This window comes from Protobothrops mucrosquamatus, unplaced genomic scaffold, assembly GCF_001527695.2.
Source record: "Protobothrops mucrosquamatus isolate PMUCROS unplaced genomic scaffold, P.Mucros_1.0 scaffold_177, whole genome shotgun sequence".
Taxonomy (NCBI): Eukaryota; Metazoa; Chordata; class Lepidosauria; order Squamata; family Viperidae; genus Protobothrops; species Protobothrops mucrosquamatus.
The window spans coordinates 3,517,649-3,540,249 of record NW_015386253.1 but is presented as its reverse complement, the minus strand read 5'-3'; the positions used below and the strand labels follow the sequence as shown (position 1 = coordinate 3,540,249).

At 36.2% G+C, this 22,601-nt stretch overlaps 1 protein-coding gene across 1 annotated transcript in view; it reads right to left on the bottom strand.

Moving 5' to 3' along the window:
- NPHP3 (nephrocystin 3) overlaps positions 1-19,103 on the bottom strand; it is a 49,956-nt gene extending 30,853 nt beyond the window's left edge. Inside the window, exons 1-9 of the mRNA XM_015823090.1 lie at positions 18,503-19,103; positions 18,065-18,190; positions 17,502-17,652; positions 16,218-16,370; positions 14,847-14,980; positions 9,244-9,404; positions 6,321-6,468; positions 4,848-4,922; positions 3,819-3,998 (exon numbers count right to left, since the gene is read on the bottom strand). Coding sequence (XP_015678576.1) covers positions 3,819-3,998; positions 4,848-4,922; positions 6,321-6,468; positions 9,244-9,404; positions 14,847-14,980; positions 16,218-16,370; positions 17,502-17,652; positions 18,065-18,190; positions 18,503-18,856 — 1,482 coding nt within the window. The 5' untranslated portion in view covers positions 18,857-19,103. The remainder of the gene's footprint in view (positions 1-3,818; positions 3,999-4,847; positions 4,923-6,320; positions 6,469-9,243; positions 9,405-14,846; positions 14,981-16,217; positions 16,371-17,501; positions 17,653-18,064; positions 18,191-18,502) is intronic.
- Positions 19,104-22,601: the final 3,498 nt, after the last annotated feature.

Here is a 22,601-nt window from a genome sequence, read left to right as displayed (position 1 = left end):
AGCGGGATTGGCCTAGGGGGGGATTTTATAGGGATTTTAAAGGGATTTTATAATTTTTCTAATACAGGTTAATTAATATATATTTTAATTTGGCTTTTAAATATTTATTGTATAGCTCTGTTTTTATTTACCTGTAAGCCGCCCTGAGTCCCTCGGGAGAAGGGCGGGGTATAAATTAAAGTAATAATAATAATAATAACTCCAATGTTATTTTTGTTTTTATAAAAATATGGGAGTAATATAAAAATATGCCATTGATATACAATCAGGTAATTAACATTGAGACCACCTTTATAGACTATAGCTACAGTCTATGTGATTTGTTGCTTTTGATTTAATATTTTCATACAATATGGCAACTACCTAATAGTTTATCCTTTCTGCTCAGTCTCACCATTATGCAAGCATAGTGATGGCCTTGTGGAGGTGGTTCGTAAGAATGGATTTGCCCTTGTTACCTGCAGAGGTTTGACAGAATTTTCTTTTATTATTTTCATTTCTTAAGTATGATTTTGTCTTTGTTTGATTACTTACGAAAAATGTTCCTGCCCTTGCCTAGATATATATGGCAAGTGTTGTTCTGCCTATCACATACAAAATAACAAAAGCTTGTATTATGTCCTTGAAATACAAAAGTGATTCTTCTCAGAAGCTCTGGAGGTAAGCACGATGCTGTGTAGTTGATATACTTCAGGCAATATTTCTACTTATAATTATTAGTTTGGCTGTATTCTTCTTCTTTTTTATATATGGATCTTTTTTATATCCTTGACCATATGTTCTTAGGAAAACAAAAAACCTTAAAAGAAATAGAATAAAACTTTTCTCTAAGAATGGAAAATCGAATAAATACAGAATTGGGGAGAGTTGGCTTGGCAGCATACAATGTGAGAAAGACCTAAGAGTGGATCATTAGTTGGCCATCAATAAACATGTTAGGCCAATGCAGTTATAATATACATTAACAGATATATTACATGTGAATATAAAAGGTAATAGTTGCATTGTGTTCGGTGCTGATCAAGCTGCACATTCATTTTCATTTATTCATTTAAGAAATCTATACACTGCCCAACCTGAATCCCAAGTAATTCACAAAATAAATAAATACACAAAACAGATTAATTGTTCCATTAAAATAAATACAAACTCTTAATAGACTGATAGGAACTCAGAATTATTACACTTCTCCAGATGTGTATTATTACAGATCTCCAGATACCCCATTAACTGGAGTGACGTCAAAGGAGAATTACCAGTGTGTAAACAATAGTTAAATAAATAGAATAAAACAGAACATTAGTATGAAGTATTATAGCAACATAAAAATATTTAAATGCTATCATATTCAAGAAGAGTCAAGATATATTCTCTGTTAAACTAAGTCCAAGACAAGGACCAACACACTGACATTAAAAGAAAAGGTTAAATCTGAATACTAGGAAAAATATTCCTATGTTAAGGGCTCTTAAGCAATTGAACAGCCTGCAGGAAAAATAGCACGAGAAATTTGCCAATAGGGAGTGATAGCCACCTATCACAGATGGCTTAGTGATTTCTTGCACTGAGCGGGGGACTGGACTAGACCACCTGTGAGATCTCTTCCAATTAATAAATTCTATTATGAAAAGCTGCCAACTATTTTGTCACCCTTAAATTGGGAAAAACTATGGTAAGAGATACAAATTTTCTACTTGGTTTTCATAAATTTACTTTGTTTTATCATTACTTGATAAAGAGAAAGAAGAATATACTGTACCCAGGATTAAGAAAACAATGAAGTTTAATTGTATGACAGTGTGATATGCTGTTACATAGAATGCTACTGTTTATAAGGTAGCATTCTATGTAAATCAGGTAACTATGAGTTGTCAGCCAAGGAAGGTTTAACTTAAAAATTCTGGTTTAGTCTTACACATGAAATTAGCTAAACAATGTAAGCTTGTTTCCCCTGTAAGTGAAAGATTAATGACAAAAAAATGAATATATACACAGAACAAATAAAACTTCTATAACTAATAGCTTAAATTCAACACTACCAATGTAAACCAACTTCACATAAATGCATACGAATACTGCATTAGTACATTCTAAACATTAACCATAGCATCAAATGGCTTAAAACACTAATATGTTAATTATTAGTTTCGGTTCTCCATTTTGGAATCATTATTGTCTTCAATTTTTTTCTTCAAATATTTGTTTATTTAAGAAAATGTATATGGCCACCCAACTCACTACCAATGGTGGACAGCTGGGCATCTTACAAAGATAAAATCCCAATAAATAAATAACAATAAAAAGCAATAATCCACCCCTACCCCATGGTGACAAAGTCAATCAAATAAGCCACTTGAAGGGCTACATCCCACTCTAGGTTTCCCATGCTCGTTGGCAAAATCAGGTCTTCAGGGTCAGTTGTGAAAGAGTTTCAAAGTGAGGACCAATCTTATTTCTGTGGGGATGTTTCAGAGAGGAAGCTACCACAGAGAAGGCCTTGGTCCCACTAGATTTAAATATAGACAGTCCTCAACTTACAACCACAACTGAGCCCTAATTTCTGTGCTAAGTGAGACCTTTGTTAAGTGAGTTTTGCCCCATTTTACAACTTTTCTTGCCACAATTGTTAAGTGAATCCCTGCAATTGTTAAGTTAATAATATGGTTGTTAAGTGAATCTGGTTTTCCCATTGACTTTGCTTGTCAGAAGATTACAAAAGGCAATCACATGATCCCGGGACATGATCCCATCGTCATTAAATAAGAGTCAGCTGTGGCAAGCGTCTGAATTTTGATCATATGGCCATGGAGATGCTACAACAGTTGTGTGAAAAATGGTCATAAGTCCATTTTTTCAGTGCTGTTTTAACTTAGAATAATCACTAAACTGTTGAAAGTCCAGAACTACCTGCATACATTCAAATATCTTTACACCCTTAATCATCCTTCTTGCTATACCTATCTTCCATTGTGTCAACAACTTACAAAGGGAACGGATCTACAGAAACCAAGAAATACCCATATTCTGTATATGGAGTTATTCCCATATAAAAATGATGAATGATTGTCTGTAAGGCTCACTGTCACTGTGTTTGAAAGACAACAGTAGATTGCTACAATATGATATCACACAAAGAAACTCAGTTCAATTTAAATCCCAAAAATCAATGGGGCTTCAAGTCCCTTAATTTGGAATCAGATCATGCTCATTTTAATGGAAAATATTTTATTATAAGCATGCTTAAATTTGTCAACTTGCTAAAAATGTACCAACTTGCTAAAAATATATATTGTCTAAAAAAATCAATGTAATCAAGGACTTGTCAAGTTGATGGATTCCTCATAGGTTCTGCATGGTGGCTCCAAATGTCAAGCAACTTAAAATAAACAGAAGGAAGATACACTAATAAATTAATATTATGCAACCTGTGCCCTTTTCAACTGTGGTCCATAAATACAAATTGTGCTAATACCAGTGTGCTTTTTATTCTAGAAAGTTTCAGCACAGAGGCTTGAAATTAAATCTGCATAATCTATTGCTGTCCAATGAGGTATTTTGCATTATCTCAGTAGTCAGATGCTAAAACTAGAATCATAACATAGCATTTTATTCCCAAAGAGAGAAACAGGAACCACATCCACCAATTTTAAATACAAAATTAATAACATCAATTCCCAAACCAAGTCTGGCATCTATCTAAGACCTGAAAGCCTCCAAGGCTATTCTCAAATCTGTTTTTTTCCTATCTTTTCAACAATGAAAAAGGAAAAACCCACAAACATGTATGCATTTCTTTCCTGGAGAGGGAATGAACTTACTTTGTCAAATCCTAGCTCACATGCTGAATTAGATGCCTGCTGGAAAGCCTCCATTTGTTCTTGTTCATCATGTGCATCCCATAGGACATCTCCAAACATTTCTTCTTCGGGAACTGAAGAGTCATCATTATCAGTTACATCTTTCGTCTCTATATGTGAAACTTCACAGCCCAATATATCCTGTATAAGAATAGAAGCAAATCCTATGAAACCATCATGAGTCTTCTTTAAGGGCAGTTTCTAAAAGACAGTATTTCAGGCTCTGGTTTCCTCTCCGGCATGAAAAAAGGATCTTCGCAATTTGTTCACATATAAGAACATTGTGGAACTTCCAAATTTTGGAGAGAGAAAAAAAGAATTTTGGTCTGATTCAGTTAATAAGATGACCTACATAGTATCCTCCCTCTTTTAACAAGTATACCACAGAGTAGACTATATACTGTATGTAGCTCAGTCTGGAACTGTTGTACCATCCATACAACAGAGTCGCTTTATGTTCTTATTTAATTCAATAGTAACAAAAGCCAAAATTAACAAAGGATTACCTTAGCTGTCATCTCACATATTTCTGGAACAGAAAATTCTGTATTTTAACACTATATTATGCTATCCCAGAAATTAAAGCATTAGGTTATAAATATTTTTAAATCTACAGGAAAAAAAACCCTGCATCGTAAATGACATGTAGATAAACTAGATACTTTCAGAATATTGGCAGATACTCGTTTTTTTGAAAGATAAATATTAAAGTGATCTAGTCAAACATCAGACAGTATAAACCAGCCAATAAGTATTTAGCATAAGCTGCTTTTTAGATAATTATCCTGACATGGTATTTGAATTTGCAAACACTTTCATCCTATTCATGCTTTATATGAATATTTAAAGCATTTTAGATGTAAAGTTCAAAGCCATAATTAAATGTTCTGACTTATGAAAACAGAATCAATGTGTTACAATTAAAAAAGAATTAGAACATTTATATGCTGCTTTTCCATCATCCACATAATCTTCAGTGCAAGATAATACCTGCTTTATAATCTTTTCCACATAACTATATACTTCATATGCTCCTTCCTCTAATCCTCCCATGTGGTTGATGATCTTAGGGGAAAAGAAAGAAATCATTATTAAAAGATTAGGTCATCTTATAACAGACAAGCTTTAATAACAGAAAGATTTATAAGGCTAGTTTTATATTCAACAAAATTTACATATTTCTGATGAAGGCCAGGTTCTTAATGCAAACAACAAATACATATAAAAAGCCTGAATGAAGCCTATGATACTTAAACACAAAAATCAAAAGATTGTAGAGATGCCCAGAAAAAACAGTTCAAGATATCTTTATTCTCTAAATCAATGTAAAGTACTTTTTAAAAGCATAAACTAAACACATTTGATTAGTACATACCTGCTTATTAGATAAATTGATCATTGTACCACTACATTTCCCCTAATAAATTTCCTGTAATGTAGGAGTTTGATACTCCACAATGATGGACATTCAGTTATGAACTATATACCTTTAGCTTTCTAGAGGCAGCATTCTACATTCAGTATGAATAAAAAGGGTAATCTGGATGAAAATTTACATTAAATTATATCTTGAAAGAATTTTTTTATAAAATGATGTATCATAGGTATTTGACCACCAGATAGACTAGCGAAAATGTATAAAGGAATTTCTAATAAGTGCTGGAAATATAGTCAAAATCCAGGCTCATTTTATCACGTGGATTAAATGTAACAATGACAATGCAGAAAATATTTAAGATACAAATATTAATGAATATTTTGTTTAGGTATGATGAACAAACCAACTGAAAAACCCTTTGGGATGCTATTCCTTTATATTGTGACAGCTGCGAGGATTGTACTTGCCAAACACTGGAAAGAAAAAGGGATGTCAACTGTTGAAGAATGGATTTTGAAATTGACTGAATTAGCAGAGATTGCGAAATTAACTGCTTTGATTAGAGATAATGGATTTGACAGCTTTAAAAGAGACTGGAAATTGCTTGTGGACTTTTTATGCACTAAATACAACAAAAGATGATTAACAGAGGGATTTGAAGATTAGTGTAATGTTTAGCTTAACCTGTTGACTGCTTTTCGTGTGTGTGTGTGTGTGTGTGTGTGTGTGTGTGTGTGTGTGTGTGTGTAAAAGGGGATGAGAATTTATTGTTTTTTTCATTTTTTTTAGCACCGTCATGGTGTATTCTATATGTTAAGTGCTAAATTTATTTGGTATTTGGATCACCTTTTTCTCTCTTTTTTTGTACACCTCTTTTGTGTTTGTGTTGTTACTCCTGAATGTATGCTTTTGTTTTATTTCATTTTGTGTTTTTCTGTTTTGTATTTTACCTTTTATGATAAAACAAAATAAACAAACAAACAAATAGGGTAATCTGCAAATCCTGTTAATACCATCTGTTACAACTATATTACATAAACAAAAAGGTACCAATCACAGTAAATGTAGGTGTTTTGCCTCATTACCTTTGCTTTGTTCACAAAATGAACTTGCTCAATTAATTGCTGCACAGAATCTGAACTGACTTGACCATCTTCTAGCCGGTGGTAAATGAGCCGAGGTTTTCCTTCAGGATTTTTCAAAAAGGCTTCTTCACACTCATCCAGTAGATACCTAGATTAGAAATCAGCATTCTTGTGCTATAATACTTTGCTGCAGTAATCAGTGTTAGCCGAAGATTGTATTTTTCTAAAAGCTCCAATCAAAATGGTCAAACATCAAGCATTTCTAAAAACCAAGGACAAAAGTTTATCTACTCTACAAATAACTACTATAAATATTAATTTTACAAAGAATAAAGCTAAAAGGATAGCCAGATCATTTAAGTTCAACAGCAATTTAAAACTTCATAGGATCCCCCATTCTTACCTTAAACTGCATAAAGTTGAATGTCTCCCCCAAATATGTTTTCTCACATTTCTCACATAGGAATTGCATCAGATCATCAATCATGAATATGATAAAAGTACAAAATTTACAACGATGCCATATAACAGGGTGCGAACACTTTGTTCAGTATTGCCCATCAAGACAGTGGTATTCAGGATTTCAGAAGTCTTTGCCCAATCCTATCAAAGATGTCACGGACTATATACAGAACCTTCACTTTCATTTTTCAGTTATCCATATGAGATCTACTTGTGCTTCAGATCTAGCTTTGACTGCCTGATTTAGATTATGCCTACTATGATGGTTGAAAATATCCCCACAGAAAAAGCCCTTTTCATAGAAAACTATGGTGGGAAATTTCTGAGCAAGACAGTATTGCACAGCACTGTTTCCATTCCTAACTTCTCCAAATCAATAGGAAAGTAAAATAATAATAATTTCATGCAAAAAGGAAAATGAATTGCTAGGAAACCTACTCTACATTTCCAAAACATATATTGCACATTTGCTTCTTTTAAGAATTAAAAAAAATTATATTAGGTTGCCAAGCCATAATTTTCTTTGTTGAATTTAACAGCTTGTTAGCACTGATTGAGACAAGAAAGCATGCTGACAATTCTGCAACCAGGGTTTTGTTGTTGTTGTTGTTGTTGTTGCACTGTCTGGAGTGGAAAAGACAAAAAGATGCAATATAAATAATGCCTATGGATATGTTAAGGTATGGGTAAGTACCTTAACAAGATGCTGAAGATTGACAGTGAGGGGGTGAATAAAGATAGAAGTCTCACTTCTCTCATAAGAGACAGAAATAAAACCCAAATTCTTGCTCCAATTTATAAGGTACAGCTAAATCTACACAGCTATCTGGCATTTTGAAGTCAACTGGTGCTGTACCAAAAGAAACAGAGAACCAGGGAACCCAGTACTCTTACAGCTATAGTTGCATCTGCAAAGGGACAAAAAAGCCAGACCAATTCTGGCTGTGTTTTAAAGAAAAATTAACAAGATGGCAAGTACTGTTTTGGTTCTATACAAAATATTTCTAAATGAAGTGATGAAGTCATTAAACTACTTTTCTTCTTTAGAATGTATGAATAACAGAATAACAGAGTTAGAAGGGACCTTGCAGATCAGTCCAATCCCCTGCTCTGGCAGGAAACCGTATACCATTTCAAACAAATGGTTGCCCAATTTCTTCTTAATGTTTAATACAGTAGAGCAGTGGTTCTCAACCTTTTTAATGCCGCGACCCCAACCGGTCGTAAGTCAAGGACTAAACCGGTCGTAGGTCGAGGACTAAACCGGTCGTAGGTCGAGGACTACCCAATCGGTCGTAAATCAAGGACTTTCCCTGCCCGGGAGCGCCGTGCATGCGTGGTTCCGCCCCCTGCACCGGCCGAGGCGTAGCTGGCAAGCAGCAGAGACGGAGCAGGCCGACCACCAGCTGGCCCAGCCCAAGGGAGGTAAGGCACCCACCGGAAAAGGGGAAAAAAATGGCGGACAAAAAAAATGGCAGACAAAAAAAATGGCAGACAGCCTTGCTTGGCGACCCCCGTGAAATGGTCGATCGACCCCAAATGGGGTCCCGACCCACAGGTTGAGAACCACTGCAGTAGAGTGCTATGAAAACTAAAGTTCAGGAATCAGGAGCAGGAAGAGGCAAAAGTTCCTGCCATGAAGCTGCAGAGCTGCATCATTGCAAAGGAAGAGGAGGAGGAGGAGGAGGAGGAAGAAGAAACAGCAGCAGCAGCATCATTTGGGTTTTAGATACACTGCAGGTGAGCTAAACATTTATCGGTTCAGTTGCCAAATACAAATGGAATGGAATACAGATTCCCTATGTGGAAATGGCCATTATGGCAGAAAGTTATTTTGGCAAGGGTTTGCCTGCTGTTTTGAGCGCAAGGCTAAAACTAAACTTGTCCAATCTTAATGCTCATTTTAGAGCATTGTGAGAACATGTTCCAAGCAAAACTGTTCTGGAGTCAACTAAATCTTCATTTCTGATATGAACAACTTTGTTTGATTGGGGGAAGGATTTTTTCTGTATTATTCATTACATTTTGTTTTCATTCAGCAATCACTGGTCTTTTAAGATAAATTTATTTTAAAATCTTTTATTGGAAGCTTCATTTGGCGTCCTTTCTACATATAAAATCAAGTAACTAAATACACTTTGATTAGAATATGCAAAGAACATGGCTGTTTTTAACATATTGAAATTATTAAAATGTATAGAATAAAAGGTTGCACATTTTCATTACTATAGATCTTGATATTCAGAAAAACTGCAGACAACTTTTATCAGAAAATGTCAATAATTTGAGTGTATTTAAAACTATGTCCCAGGTATTTATTGAAATGTAATTCAATAATGTTCTCTTTTACCTGGATATCTTTCTTTAAAATATTCCTCTACTTTTCTTCCAAAAAACATTCAAAATTACTCTTTCTGTTTATGTTTTTTATTATTAAAATAATATTATTTTATTAACTCACCTTGGTAGACTTAAATGTAAAAACAAAATTGTTAGAGAACTTTTCTCAATTTCCCATTTCCTTACAGCATGTAAACAACTCTCATTTTCTACTGGAAAATAGACAACTTGAAAAAAATACTCCATTGTCTCACAATATTTCTGAAGTTTTGGAGAATATTTCTGAAATTTAAGAAAAAAATAAAACAAAAACTGCTTCATATATAAAGCTAAGCTATAAACCATAAAGCAAATTTGTATAGTTTACAGATCAGAAAACTGGATTTGCACATCATTCTAAACCAAAGCTAAATAAACTATATATATATATACCGTATTTCTATAATAAACTGGGGTTAATATAAACTATAGCTGAGAATTATACTTACTTCTGACCACAAATTATTCTCAAAGTATTATTATTATTGCATGATTAAACCTAATAATTACTCTGGATCCAGGAAAAGTCCCTACTTTTTTTCAGTCTGTTTACACTGGATCTTGTAATTTACTAGCAGCAACTGATAATTTGTACATATCAAAAGCATCCCCAAAGATTGCCTTTTCCATAGCAGATCTTTCAAATTGGTTCATATAAAAAAATTAAAAGCCTCCCTAAATTCAAAGACAAAATTTAAATGCATTACAAAATAAAATATAACAATTACAACCAGAGAAATAAGCATTATTACCAAAACATAATGAGAACAACAATTTCAGACCAAATACTAAGAATAAATAGCACTGCATGAAACAGCCATATTTTCATTAGTACATAAAAACACACTATAATAGACCCAAGCAGATCTTTTTAGAAGAAAAAATCCAGGATCTTTTGAGCAATTGTATTGCTCAATGTACTTGTATTCACCCAATGTAATCAGTTAGTACCCAGAGCAGGATTACCTATTTTGATTGTTATACTCAGTTGTATTTATATTAAAGGCAGCAGTTTAGTCCAGAAGAGTTAGACCTTCCTATTACTGAAAAGCTTTCTGAAAATATCAAGTCATATGAATATGAGATTTGAATTTTAAATCATAAATACTGTAGATCAATGCTTCCCAAACCAAGGTAAATTATCCAAAAATTGGGTAAAAATGGTTCTTCTTTGGGTAACAACACACAAGCCCATTACCCATCATAACGAGAACATTTAAATTGACTTAAAGATTGCCAAATGCACTAAAATATGTTCAAACATGTCCCAAGTATTCCTTTGTTTTGTCTGATTCTTCAAGACTGCCTAAACAAGTCCCTGAGGTTTTCTTAGCAATATTTTTTCAGAAGTGATTTACCATTGCTTCCTTTCGTGGGCTGAGAGAAAGTGATTGGTCCAAGGTCACTCAGGTGGCTTTTTGCCCAAAGCAGAAGAGAGCTCATGAACTCATGATTTATAGCCTGATACGTCAATCGCTACATCAAACTAAACTTCTCTAAAGTATTCCTACTAGGTTTCCCCAAAAATAAGACCCAGTCTTATTTTTTATTTTTTTGCCTGCAAAAGAGGCACCAGGTCTTATTTTCAGGGAATGCCTTTTCCACGGTCTCACCTTGCAGCGGCGGCACTGACAGTCCCACCCTGCCAGCTCACTTCTTCTGTGGCCGCTTGTGCAAGCGCGTTGCCCCCAGCCTCCATTTCGCCATCAGGGGTCTTCAGGAAATGCCTTTGTAGCAGAGACCTTTCCTGAAGACCTCTGATGGCAAAATGGAGGACGGGGGGCACTGCACCTGTCAATCGGAGCTCCATTCTCAGCTGCAGTGGCATTTCCTGAAGGCCTCTGATGACAAAATGGAGGCCAGTAGTGACGCACATGCACAAGCGGCAGCCACAGAAGTGGGTGGCTAGGCAAGGAGGGTGACAGACTGTGGGAGGCCTGGCTACAACGGTAAGCAGGTACGGGGCACATAGGGTAGCTCCACCCCCACCCCCTAGCTTGATTTTTAGTCTTGCGCCTTGCCCAAAAAGTAGGACTTATTTTCGGGATAGGGCTTATTTTTGGGGTAGGGCTTATTTTCGGGGGGGAATAGTATTAAGACAAAAATTGATGAAATTACTAATGGACATTTGTTGAAATTACATAAAGATCATTCAACGATATTTTTATATCGTTTTATAGCTCTTGACTGTTCAAAGTTACAATGGTGCTGAAGGAAGGGATTTATAACCATCCCTTGAAATTTGGTAAGACTTTCTGATAAGTGGTTTGATAATAAGGGAAAACATTTGGTACTATAGATCCATTTGAGACCAGAATATTTGACAGAGAACATTTTTCTTGCTACAGGTGTGGCCTATGACTTACACAATAAACGTTAATGAAATTTAGAAATATTTCTGGCTTCCGGTTCTGTGCAGTTTAGCGCAACAGCCAAGGGATTGCAGGCTCCACGCCCTAAGGCTGATTTCTTTCTGTTTGGGGACCCTAAATGGGCCAAAAGCCTCCCCAGAGAGGTGGCAAGGAAGGAGGGAAGCCCCATCAATCCTGGGGAGACGGCCGTCAATCCGGATGTCTGGGGAAAGCTCTCCAAAAACCGGCAGAAGAAAGGCTGGCATCATTCATGAATCTAGCCCAAGCTACATGCAGCCGAAGCCAAAAAGCACTAAACTAAGTGTGATTGTAAACAGCGTGACTGAACTGGTTAAGAATATTGATTTTCTCTCTCCTACCTGACTGATTTCCTGAGGGGAAAAAAAAACCCCAGCACTAAAAATTCTCCGAAAGTGAGGGGGGGGGTCTTTGTTTCACCCTCATCTAAACGGAAGCAGCGAATTAAGTTTACGGGGGGAAAAACTGAAAGATGGACTGGTGCTGACATCTAGTGGTGGATGAAAATACTGCCCTAAATATACAGTCCAAAAAGAGAAGTCTGTTATCGTGACCTTCAAGGTATTGATTAAACAAAGAACAGCTGGACTATCTACAAAATGAGAACTACAAAACTTAGAAAAAATTGACCTTCCAGGATTATAAATATTTTTTAAATTGCAAGTTTAAAGTGATTGGCAGAGAAACGACTTTTGGTCACTATGGAGCATCAGAGATCTGCAGAAAGAACATACCAAGAAAAAATAAATACTTACCAGGAGGAAAAGTTTGTTCTGTTACAACAAATGCAAATGATATTAACTTCAAACCATAAGGAAATTAAAAATGAATTTGAAAATTTAAATGAATGCATTCTCAATTTAACATCACAACAATCAAATGATCAGAAAACAAAAAATGAGAGAGATCATGTAAAGCAGACAACTGAACATAAGCTAGTGGAGACTCAAGTGGAGAAGGACTTACAAGAATCATTGAACATTGAAAAGATAACTCTAAGATCACAAAGTAAATTTGAGAATAAGGAAAAAGATTTGACAAAATGGATTGCTGAGCCGTTGGGAGTACCACAAGAAATGGGGAGACAAGGGATGATGAGAGAAATCTTCAATGAATATGAAGGGGCAAAATCTTTTTACAAAGACATCATGTTTGATTTGTCTACTATATCCACAACAACATTTACAAGATTATGGAAAGACTCTTTGATGCAACGGAATATATTGATTGGGAGAGATGCTTGGCAAAAGAAGAGGGCTAAAGTGAGAATTGAGGAATTAGATAATGGGATGTATCAGAGGGAATATTTAAAAATTAAACACTTGTTTAAATATGGTTGAAGAAATTGAAAGATTTTAGTTTAAGAGGGATGAACTCTCTAAGTAAGACAGTATTTTTTTCTTTTATTTTTTTCTTTTGTTTTTCAATATGAGAACTATAAAAATGTGTGGGATGATTAACATAAAGGAAATGTTTTAGAGATTTAAATGTAATTGATTTTAAGAAAATTCCAATGGATAACTAAAAATGGGAAAAATGTTTTGAATAGTTAAAAGATTAGATGATTGGATTTATTAAATGGAACATTTAAAGATTAAACATAGGTTTAATTATGGGTAAAAAGAACAAAGAATTTGGAAATAAGTGTATACCAATTCAAGAGGGATACGTATTTTAAGTAGTATATTATTTTCTTATTTTCTTTTTCTTTCCTCTACTTTTTTCTTTTTTCTCTCTCACATCTTTTCTTTTTCTATGTCTTTCTTTTGTGTCTTTTTCTTACTTATTTTTTAAGATATGAAAATAGATTTAAATACTATAAGGTAATTAATTCTGGGAAAATTTTAACCAGTAGAAATGTTTTGAACATTGTAGAGAAAATAAATTTAAATAATAATTGTAAACAGGATTTGTGACGTGGCAACCAAGATGACCAGATAAAAAAGAAGCATGATATTGATGAGATTATTATTGGTAGAAATTTTAGAAAAACCTTTATATTTAATTGTTACTTATCAAATTAATAAGAATTGTATTAATTTAGGTTGCAAAGATAATATTATTGGAAGACGAGAAAATCAAGCAAAGCTACAATGTGGATTTTGGAATATAGAAATTAATTGATAATGATTACTTTGTAAATATAAACCCAGACAACATGCTGTTTACCAAATATCAAGATGTTTATATTAAAAAAATCAATAAAATATGTTTTAAAAAAAGAAATTTAGAAATATTTCTCTATAAAATACATCCACAATTCTTGTTGTACAACATTAACAATTGATTTGAAGAAAAATTTAAAATATTTGAAAAAAAAATCAACAGCAGTTAAGGATGCCATTGATAAATTAGGTGATGGAGTGAAAACAAAATATAACCAAAATCTTTGATAATTGAGTTGAGAAATTGAGATAATTGAGAAATTCTTATATTCAGCAAATCCAAATTCAAATAATGTTATAGCACAGTGGTGGCGAACCTATGGCACAGGTGCTAGAGGCGGCACTCAGAGCCTTCTCTGTGGGCACGCGCGCTGTCGCCCCAGTCCTAGGCCTTCAGCTGGGTTTTATAAAACTTTTCCGGTTTAGGCCTCCGCCACCATGTGCAAAAAAAAAAAAAAAAGGTTCAATCAGTCAATTTCAACTTCTCGTGGGGGAAAAAAAGGTCTTGCAAAATTGGAATTGATTGATTGAACTTTTTAGTCCCACCCAGTCTGCCGTTACCACGGCAGCCACGCCCACCCAATGGGCCACACCCACCCAATGGGCCACACCCACCCGGTACTCGACGATGCATAAGTAGGTTTTGGGTTGCAGTTTGGGCACTCAGTCTCTAAAAGGTTCGCCATCACTGCTGTAGCATTATAGAACCAGCTACTAATTCAATATATGTAGGGAGAATATATAAAACTGTGTTTTTTCCACTGAAATGGCTACCATTGTGTCATAAATCTAAAAATATCCATTTAGCATTTTATCTAAGGAAAATGGTATATCTAGATTTATTCAACAGACAATACCTCTCTAAGACTTCAGAGAAAAATCTTGTCCTTAATGTTATTCCAACCCAGTTACTTTTTATACTACAAAATGCCAAGAATTAATCTTAAATCTTATTATACAAACCCAGTGTTTTCATACTCAACTTATCTCTTGCAATGAATTCTATAAAATTAGGCCAGTTGCTCATCCATATGGAGAAAACTGCATATGTAGGTTTCTGTCACCAGAATGTGAGACATAAAGACAGACATAATAATCAGTAGCATATTGTGCAGTGTGGGTTTTCTCACCTTTATGAAAATGTCTACTTCCAACTGAGTCTCTTCAGTGCTAATGAGATACACTCTTATTGTGTTACTCCACAAAGAGTGGGAAAACAAAGGAGTGACTTGCAATAAACTGGCAACAGCTGCATCCCAATCATCTGTAAAGAACAAAAGATAAAGAACATCAAGCCAAACTTTCTCCTCTCCCCATTACCAACCACTCATGGAGATTCAGTGTCCCATTCCTACAGTTCATCCTTTTCTCTTTGCATTATGGTGCTTGGAATTTGCTTCTCGCTCTTCCAATTCAGCTGCCATAACAACATGCTGTCACAGCAGCTGGGGAAAGGGTTTGAAAAATTGCTGAGATGTTGTCATTTCACCTTCACAACTCATAGAGGCAAGGGCAACAAGCAGCTTTGGAGAATTTCAGTGCTTTTGTTGACACGTTTTCAGTGCATCTTCTGTCACACAGCTTCTATTATAGCAATCTGATTTTCTTTTGCAAACTTTACAAATAAATGTACTGCAAACATGGGAAGATGCTAGCAATTTATTTCCTTTTTGTGTAGTATGCGAGAGCAAAGAAGATTTTTATTACTTCATAGCCAAAAGTAGCTCAGACAACGGGAAGCTGATTAGATAGCACTCTTTGCACTCTTTTATTAGTTAACTGGGTCTCTTGGCTCATTTCTCACATTCTCCACACTAAGTGCTGGTGCTAAGAAAGTGCCTAAAGCTGTATCTTCTAAAAGATTTCCTATAACAATGTTTTCTGCTTGTTATATACACACTATCAAATATTGGCTTTACTTTTAAGAAAATTATTTCTGTATGTATAAGCACAGCTAAATTTTAATAATTAGTAGGCAGAAACATATAGTTCAGAATTACTGATCAAGAAACTTGCTTGAGTTTATGCTGGATTGAGACTCCTTCCTATGTTTTATCAAATTTTATTCACTGCAGGTTTAATATTTCATACGTATAGCTTAAAAATGAAGATCACTTAGAAGACAAGGGAAGAATGAAAACATTCTGTGCCAATTATGGACAAAATGATACTATGCTTTAAAAGAAATGAGTTTCACAGACATACTGGCTTTAAAAGAAAAAGAAAAATAATAAGAAGAACAAATTCTGTCAGCAGATTACATCTTACCTGATATTGCTAGTCATCTATAAAGAAAGATTTGATCTGATACAGAAAGCAGGTTCATACAAATATCAATTCTTTACCAACATTAAATATCTTTACAGATGAAACACTACATATTTTTGAATTCCAGCTTTACACTCCACTAGCCTAGAACTTTACAATATTTAGGTTTAGGCTTTCAGCAGGGCTTATTGTTGTTACTTTCATTCTTGCTTCAAGGAGCAGCAAATGCTTACCTCTATTGATATTTGCAAATGGTCCTTCCACATCTATGGAACTATGTGCAAACTCAGGTCCTCTAAAAGACTGCTGAAGCTGCATCATGCTGCCCATGGAAGGCTCACTTCCCAAGGCTCCTCCCATCCAATATTCTGTCTGACTTCCAGCAGCTTAAAATAAAGTAAACAAAGGCCAATTCAGCAAATTAAACTTAATCAGAACTACAGTTATTCTTCAGAAGCAAAGAACAGGAAAGCAAAGGGAGTTTTCTGAATGGAAACTAATGGAGTTGAAGTTAAAAAAACATGTCATTATAAAATATACTTTGGCCTGAAGCTGAAAGATACAAAAAAAGTTGTTCTCTAGTACAGCGGTTCTCAACCTATGGGTCACGACCCCATTTGGGGTCGATCGACCATTTCACGGGGGTTGCCAAGCAAGGCTGTCCGCCATTTTTTTCCCCTTTTCCGGCGGGTGCCTTACCTCCCTTGAGCTGGGCCAGCTGGTGGTCGGCCTGCTCCGTCTCTGCTGCTTGCCAGCTACGCCTCGGCCGGTGCAGGGGGCGGAACCACGCATGCGTGGCACTCCCGGGCAGGGAAAGTCCTCGACTTACGACCGGTTGGGTAGTCCTCGACTTACGACCGATTTAGTCCTCGACTTACGACCGGTTTAGTCCTCGACTTACAACCGGTTGGGGGTCGCGGCATTAAAAAGGTTGAGAACCACTGCTCTAGTAAATATATTATTATGGTGGTGGTGGTGGAAGTTTCCAGAATATTATGAAAGCCTTCCTCTCCTGTCCCAAATATTCTTACTAATCAGGCAACCATAATCAGAAATAAGATTTGAAAATCCTAAACTGGACCAGATCTGATTAATATTTACATGGATGTCCAAGTGCTTTAGGAAATTCCAGAGTTATGGACTAGAAGTAGGAACTCTACAAATCTTCCCGAACGCCAGTGATAACTTACTTCAATATTACTGTCAAGTTTGTTTCTTCAGTTTTTAATCTTAAAAAAATGATATGCCCATATCAAGGTACTGCCTTTGCATTAAGAAAGTTCAATTGTCATGGTTTTTTAAATGGAAAGGAGGGAAGAAGAAGACACTATTTGAAAATAGCAAAAAAATGAAGTGGTTTGTTTAAAGGATTAAGCAAAAATCAGTTTAGCTATTGTTATTGCTTAGAAGTTATTTTGATTTTTTGACAGAATTTTTTTGTCTATTTCAGTTTACACTGCACAGATTTATATAAATAAACATCTCTATGCAACTGGTAAAAGCAATTTAATTCATACCAGTAATTTCTGTACAGCTGTCATCTGAATCTGATTCTTCAGGATCAAATATTTGGATACCCTGAGCTTGTAACCTCTGAAGTTTTGCTTCAAGCTCTCGCTTGGCCCTCAGTAGATCCTGAATTTCATTTTCCTTGGTTTCTCTGAAAATCTATAAATGAAGAAAATTCTGAGCAAGTGTATCAAAATATTGTATTCTATGCATGAAATTAATATACCTTTTCAATTGTTTAGCCTTTCTCCCTAGGTTTTAAGCAACAGAACCCCAATTACCTATCAATTTGTGTAAATAAAAGGAAAATATGTAGAAACAAGGGGGCTTGCAATAATTTTTAATATAAAGTGATCCTACTCGAGGTTACAGGCCATCAATCTCGATTTCTAAGATACTCTCCTGTTCCAAACATTCTATGTGTCCTTTCCTAGGTTGTTTAGGAAGAGGAATTCTACCGTCAACAATTTTATTTCTAAATAATATTTATACTTAAGCAAAGCTTAGGGTTCTCCTAAACATGCAGCTACGCCTCATTTATCCTGCAAAGTCAATAAATGGAATTATTTACTTTGAACTGCCTCCTGACTTTGTCACGATCATGTTCAAATGTAGCCGCTCTTTCCATAGCTTGGTATTTGGCCTCTACAGCACTTTCCTTTTCTCTGAGGATTTTCTGATATGTTTTCTGAAGTGCCTGGGGGTGAGGAAAAAGTGACATTGTTAACTCCTGGTCTGAAAAAATTCATTTATTCACTCTGTTAATTTGTTAGATGTCACAAAGCTCTTCCTAAATCCCCAAAGTGTAATTTGAATACATTTGATCTTTTAATCCAGGGTTTAAATGGCATTCCAAATACAGTTTATCTACAACTTTTAGCATCCGATTACTATTAGCTATTCTGGATGAGTCTGGTAAGAATTACAACACAGAAAGATGGCCACAGATTTCTATTTTAATGGAAAGCTTCTTTTTGTCAGTCCTGGTGTCAGTGCCCCATGCAGATACCTGAAGTTCTGCCCTCAGGCGTTTGTTTTCTTTGTCCAGCTTGGTCTCTTTCTTCATCATGGCAGCCACCTCATTGTTCTTGCTAATGCGAAAGATCTCATATTCCTTTTTCAGGCGCTCATACTCTGCCATGCATTCCAGCTCTTGTACAGAAGCAGTAGATTTGAAGCTTGCGCCAATGAGGCCTCCAGGTCGGGATGCACCTACCCGTCGAAAAGAACTACGCAAAAGACGGGCCTTGGGCTTTACTTCAACAGGAATTTCGCAGGCCTCACCACCCCCTCCCTCATATGGATCTTCAATCACCTCCCCAACAGTGACCATTGGATTAACCAAAGATGAAGCAGACCCCATAGCTGAAGAACTCCCCTTGTGCACACGCTTTTTTTAATGGCAGATTCTCTTTAATGCCAAAATCTACCACTGCTGCTTAACACTTGGGCCCAGGACATAGTGCCAAATCACTTTCTTTCTTCCTGCCTAGTTATTCATAAATGATTGGATGCTTTTATTCCAACTAGACTGCTGGTTTTTAAGATTGACAAATACTTAAATTTATGTGTGCAAAGCAGTAATATCCTCCCCAGTGGAATTAAAAAAATAGGAATTCTTTTAAAGGCTTATAGATGAGAGTACAGGGTGCTGCACATAATACGGATTTCATTGAGAAGACTGTTACCACTACAGACTCATATTCATTAACATAGGTAACAACTCTCGGAACAATCATATAAAGGAAACGTTCCTGTTGTCCTCTTATTACTGCCAGTTTACTGCTGTTCGTTCACAGGAGACAGTGGCTTAAGTTGCCAGCTTTCCACACATTTCCTTGGAATTAAAACTAACTGAACCCTTATCTCCCTGAGCTGGGATTTCTGTCTTAAGTAATCAAAGCAAACTATCCAGCAAACGCGTACAAAGCTCTCCAGCCGAGTGATTAAAGGGCTGCTGCAAATATTCTTCCTGTCGTTTTCCCAATAACAAGTAAGGTTACCTCGGTCACCAAAAGCTTACCCCCGTCTGTCCTATTATTTCCCATGCTATCCCTTGTTCATTTGGTTCGGAAAAATGGAAGAATCGAAAAAGAGGGAATCGTTCTCCAAGCAAATGGAGAGTCAGTGTAGAGAGTTTTACTCCGGAGCTTCCCAGAAGAATCCCTTAACTTTCCAGAAGCTAAAGGAATGTCGACGAGCAATGAAGAAACAGTCAACTAGCCAAGCAACTTGCTCGCTTGCTCGCTCCCACCTCGGCCTCCTTCCGCTGAGCTGTAACCCATGCGCTGCTGCCCGGGAAAACCTTCGGCCAGGGGGTGGGCAACCAAAGCAGCAGGAGAAAGGAAGTAGGCAGTGACGTGGCAGCTTTCTCCCGGGCAGCTGCAACGGACTGAGGCGCTCTCGTGGGAAGAAAGAGAAGCGCCAACTTTCGTTGTCTTTTCGTGACTTAGGTTCCACGGCCCAGGCTCGCCGAAAAAGAAAGCATTCTCTGGGCACTTGCGGAAAAGGCTTGGGCGGGTCTTGGGAGCCGAGATTTTCCAACTTAGCGCCCCTTCGGGATGTTTTGCAACACAATGCCTATCAGTCTGCAGTCGAAGCACGGCAATTCTAGCAACAGATGACAAAAGTTATACAATAGCCCCGCGTTTTTCGAAGGTGCTTTTCTCGACGACGCTGTCAGAGAATTGTCTCCACTTCAGACTGCAGGGTGGGAGGAAAGATTTCTAAAACAAAGGAAAAGCCGAGAATTGTCTCCACTTCAGACTGCAGGGTGGGAGGAAAGATTTCTAAAACAAAGGAAAAGCCGAGTCACACACAATGAATTTTGCATTGGGCTGGAGAAAGCCCATTATATCAATTTAAGTTACAATTTAAGTTTTTTTATTTCAGGCAGACAACCTGAACAGATTTAAAAGTTACTACGTTTTATGGAAAAAGTATGCAAAATTCCTCTTAGTTTCAATGGAAGAGGAGGTGAGAAAATAACAGAAGAAGCGGAGAGCGGGGAACAAAAGCCATTTACATCACCTTTCTATCATTGCAGCAAATGTTTTAGATCGCTACTGCAAAATATAGTTGTCACAAGAGCAAAATCCCATTTGGAATTTATAGGCTAAAATAGGCTTATTCTCAAATATGTCTGAAATGAAGTTTTGAGTAATCACAGAAACAAGCTACATTCGACCCCCCCCCTCCCCAATATATAATCCCAATACCCAGATTTATTGTGTACTGTCTTCAAAGGGAATGAAAATAAATCATGTTAGGAATTAAGAGACTTTTGACTATCCTTTCACAATTCAGCTAGCAAATTTAAACCGGCAAGAATTAGTTATTATATCCTTTAGTGTAATGTAACAAGACATCCAGCTGTTCATAGTTTTGAACAGCTGCTGAAACCCCAGCTTTAAAGATAAGGGTCGTTTACCTTATAAAGAGCTTTAACTAATCCTGACAAATAAGAAACTTAGCTGCTGGCAAATGTGATCCTTTTCAATCCATCTTCCTGGTAGCTGTTCCATACAATGATAGCTATTCTGTGTAACATGTTGCTTGTAAATATGTGTTATACATTTATTATAAGTGCATTCTCCTCAAATTACAATTGACTCCTAACAGAAGTTTACTAAGTATTACTAAGCCAGTTTTTCCAGAAGTGACATGCAAAAGAAAAGAATGGTGTATGCCTTCAGAAGACAAATGCAAGCAGTTAGGTGCCCTGATCATCTTCACTATGCTCAGATTTATTGACTGCCAATTTCTGAGGCTGGCAACCTGATGGATAAAGCCCTTAAGGCTTAGCCTTAAGTCCAAGTCCTTAACCAAAATAGTGCCAGTATTTGAGGTTTTGCTGAATTTAAGCTGAATTACATTTAAGCTGAATTACATTTTAAACCTTTATACAAAATAAATAATTGCTTTCATATATGCATACCAATATTAATGTAACACATTGGGTTTGTGATATATTTTGATCCATAGTGTTTGCACTCTGAACCAATAGATCATGTTGATGGTTATCGTAAGTAATCATTTTTGTAAATAAATAAGACTCTTAATGACCTCTGCTTTGTAAACGTCACCCCAGGATGATATAAAAATTCCAAATGCTGAACATCTGATAGAATCTAATGAGACTTCAAGGAATTTAATTTCTGAATAAACATACGTAGTGTTTCTTGTTATTTAGCAAGTTCAGGGGCTGACAGCGAATAACCATTCACAAAAAGGATTGCCACAGAGCATGCCCTGTTACAAACATACACCCCCCCCCAAAAGGCAGCTATATATAGAGGCTAGAAGCTGCCAAGGGAGAAATCTGAAGGTACATTGGAACCAATGAGCTCCATATTGAAACACACACTCTTCTTATGCCTGTATATTGAGAATGGTTTTTGAAGTTGGTTGGGAAAGATATACAGTGGCAAAATCTATTTCTTTTATTATATGGTACTTTCTTTTTCTGAATATGAATATGGTAGGATTTAAAATAACTAATTGTTTTAATGTAGTAGCATTCTTATTTCACCACTGAACACAACACAACACAAGCACAACGTTCCATAGTATAACTTTCATAATAATACCTTAATGTTCATTATTAAACAATACTTCTAATTTCAAAAGTTTATATTGTATTGGTGGCAGTGCAACCCAGAAATGGAAGTAGTCTTACCTATGTAATCCTAACACATTGATAGGCATAACTCTGTTGAACTACTAGAGCAGAGGTCCCCAACTTTTTGGGCACCAGGGACCGATTCTGTGGAGAAAGATTTTTCCGTGGACCAGAGAAGGTATGATTTTGTGTGCTGCCTGCATCCAGTAGATGGGGCTTCACTTCTTTGCACGGCCCGGTTGCTGGTATGCTGCGGCCCGATGCCAGTCCACGGACCGGGGGTTGGGGACCCTTGTACTAGAGCAGGGCTTTTCAACCTTTTCACCCATTGTACCACTTTTAGGATATGGCAATATCCGAGTACCACCAGACGCCTAGCAATGTGTTAAAAACTTGATGACCCAAAAAAAAAAAAAGGAAAAAAGTGATAAAATACAGGTAGTCCTCGACTTACAACCGTTTGCTTAGTGACTGTTCAAATTTACAA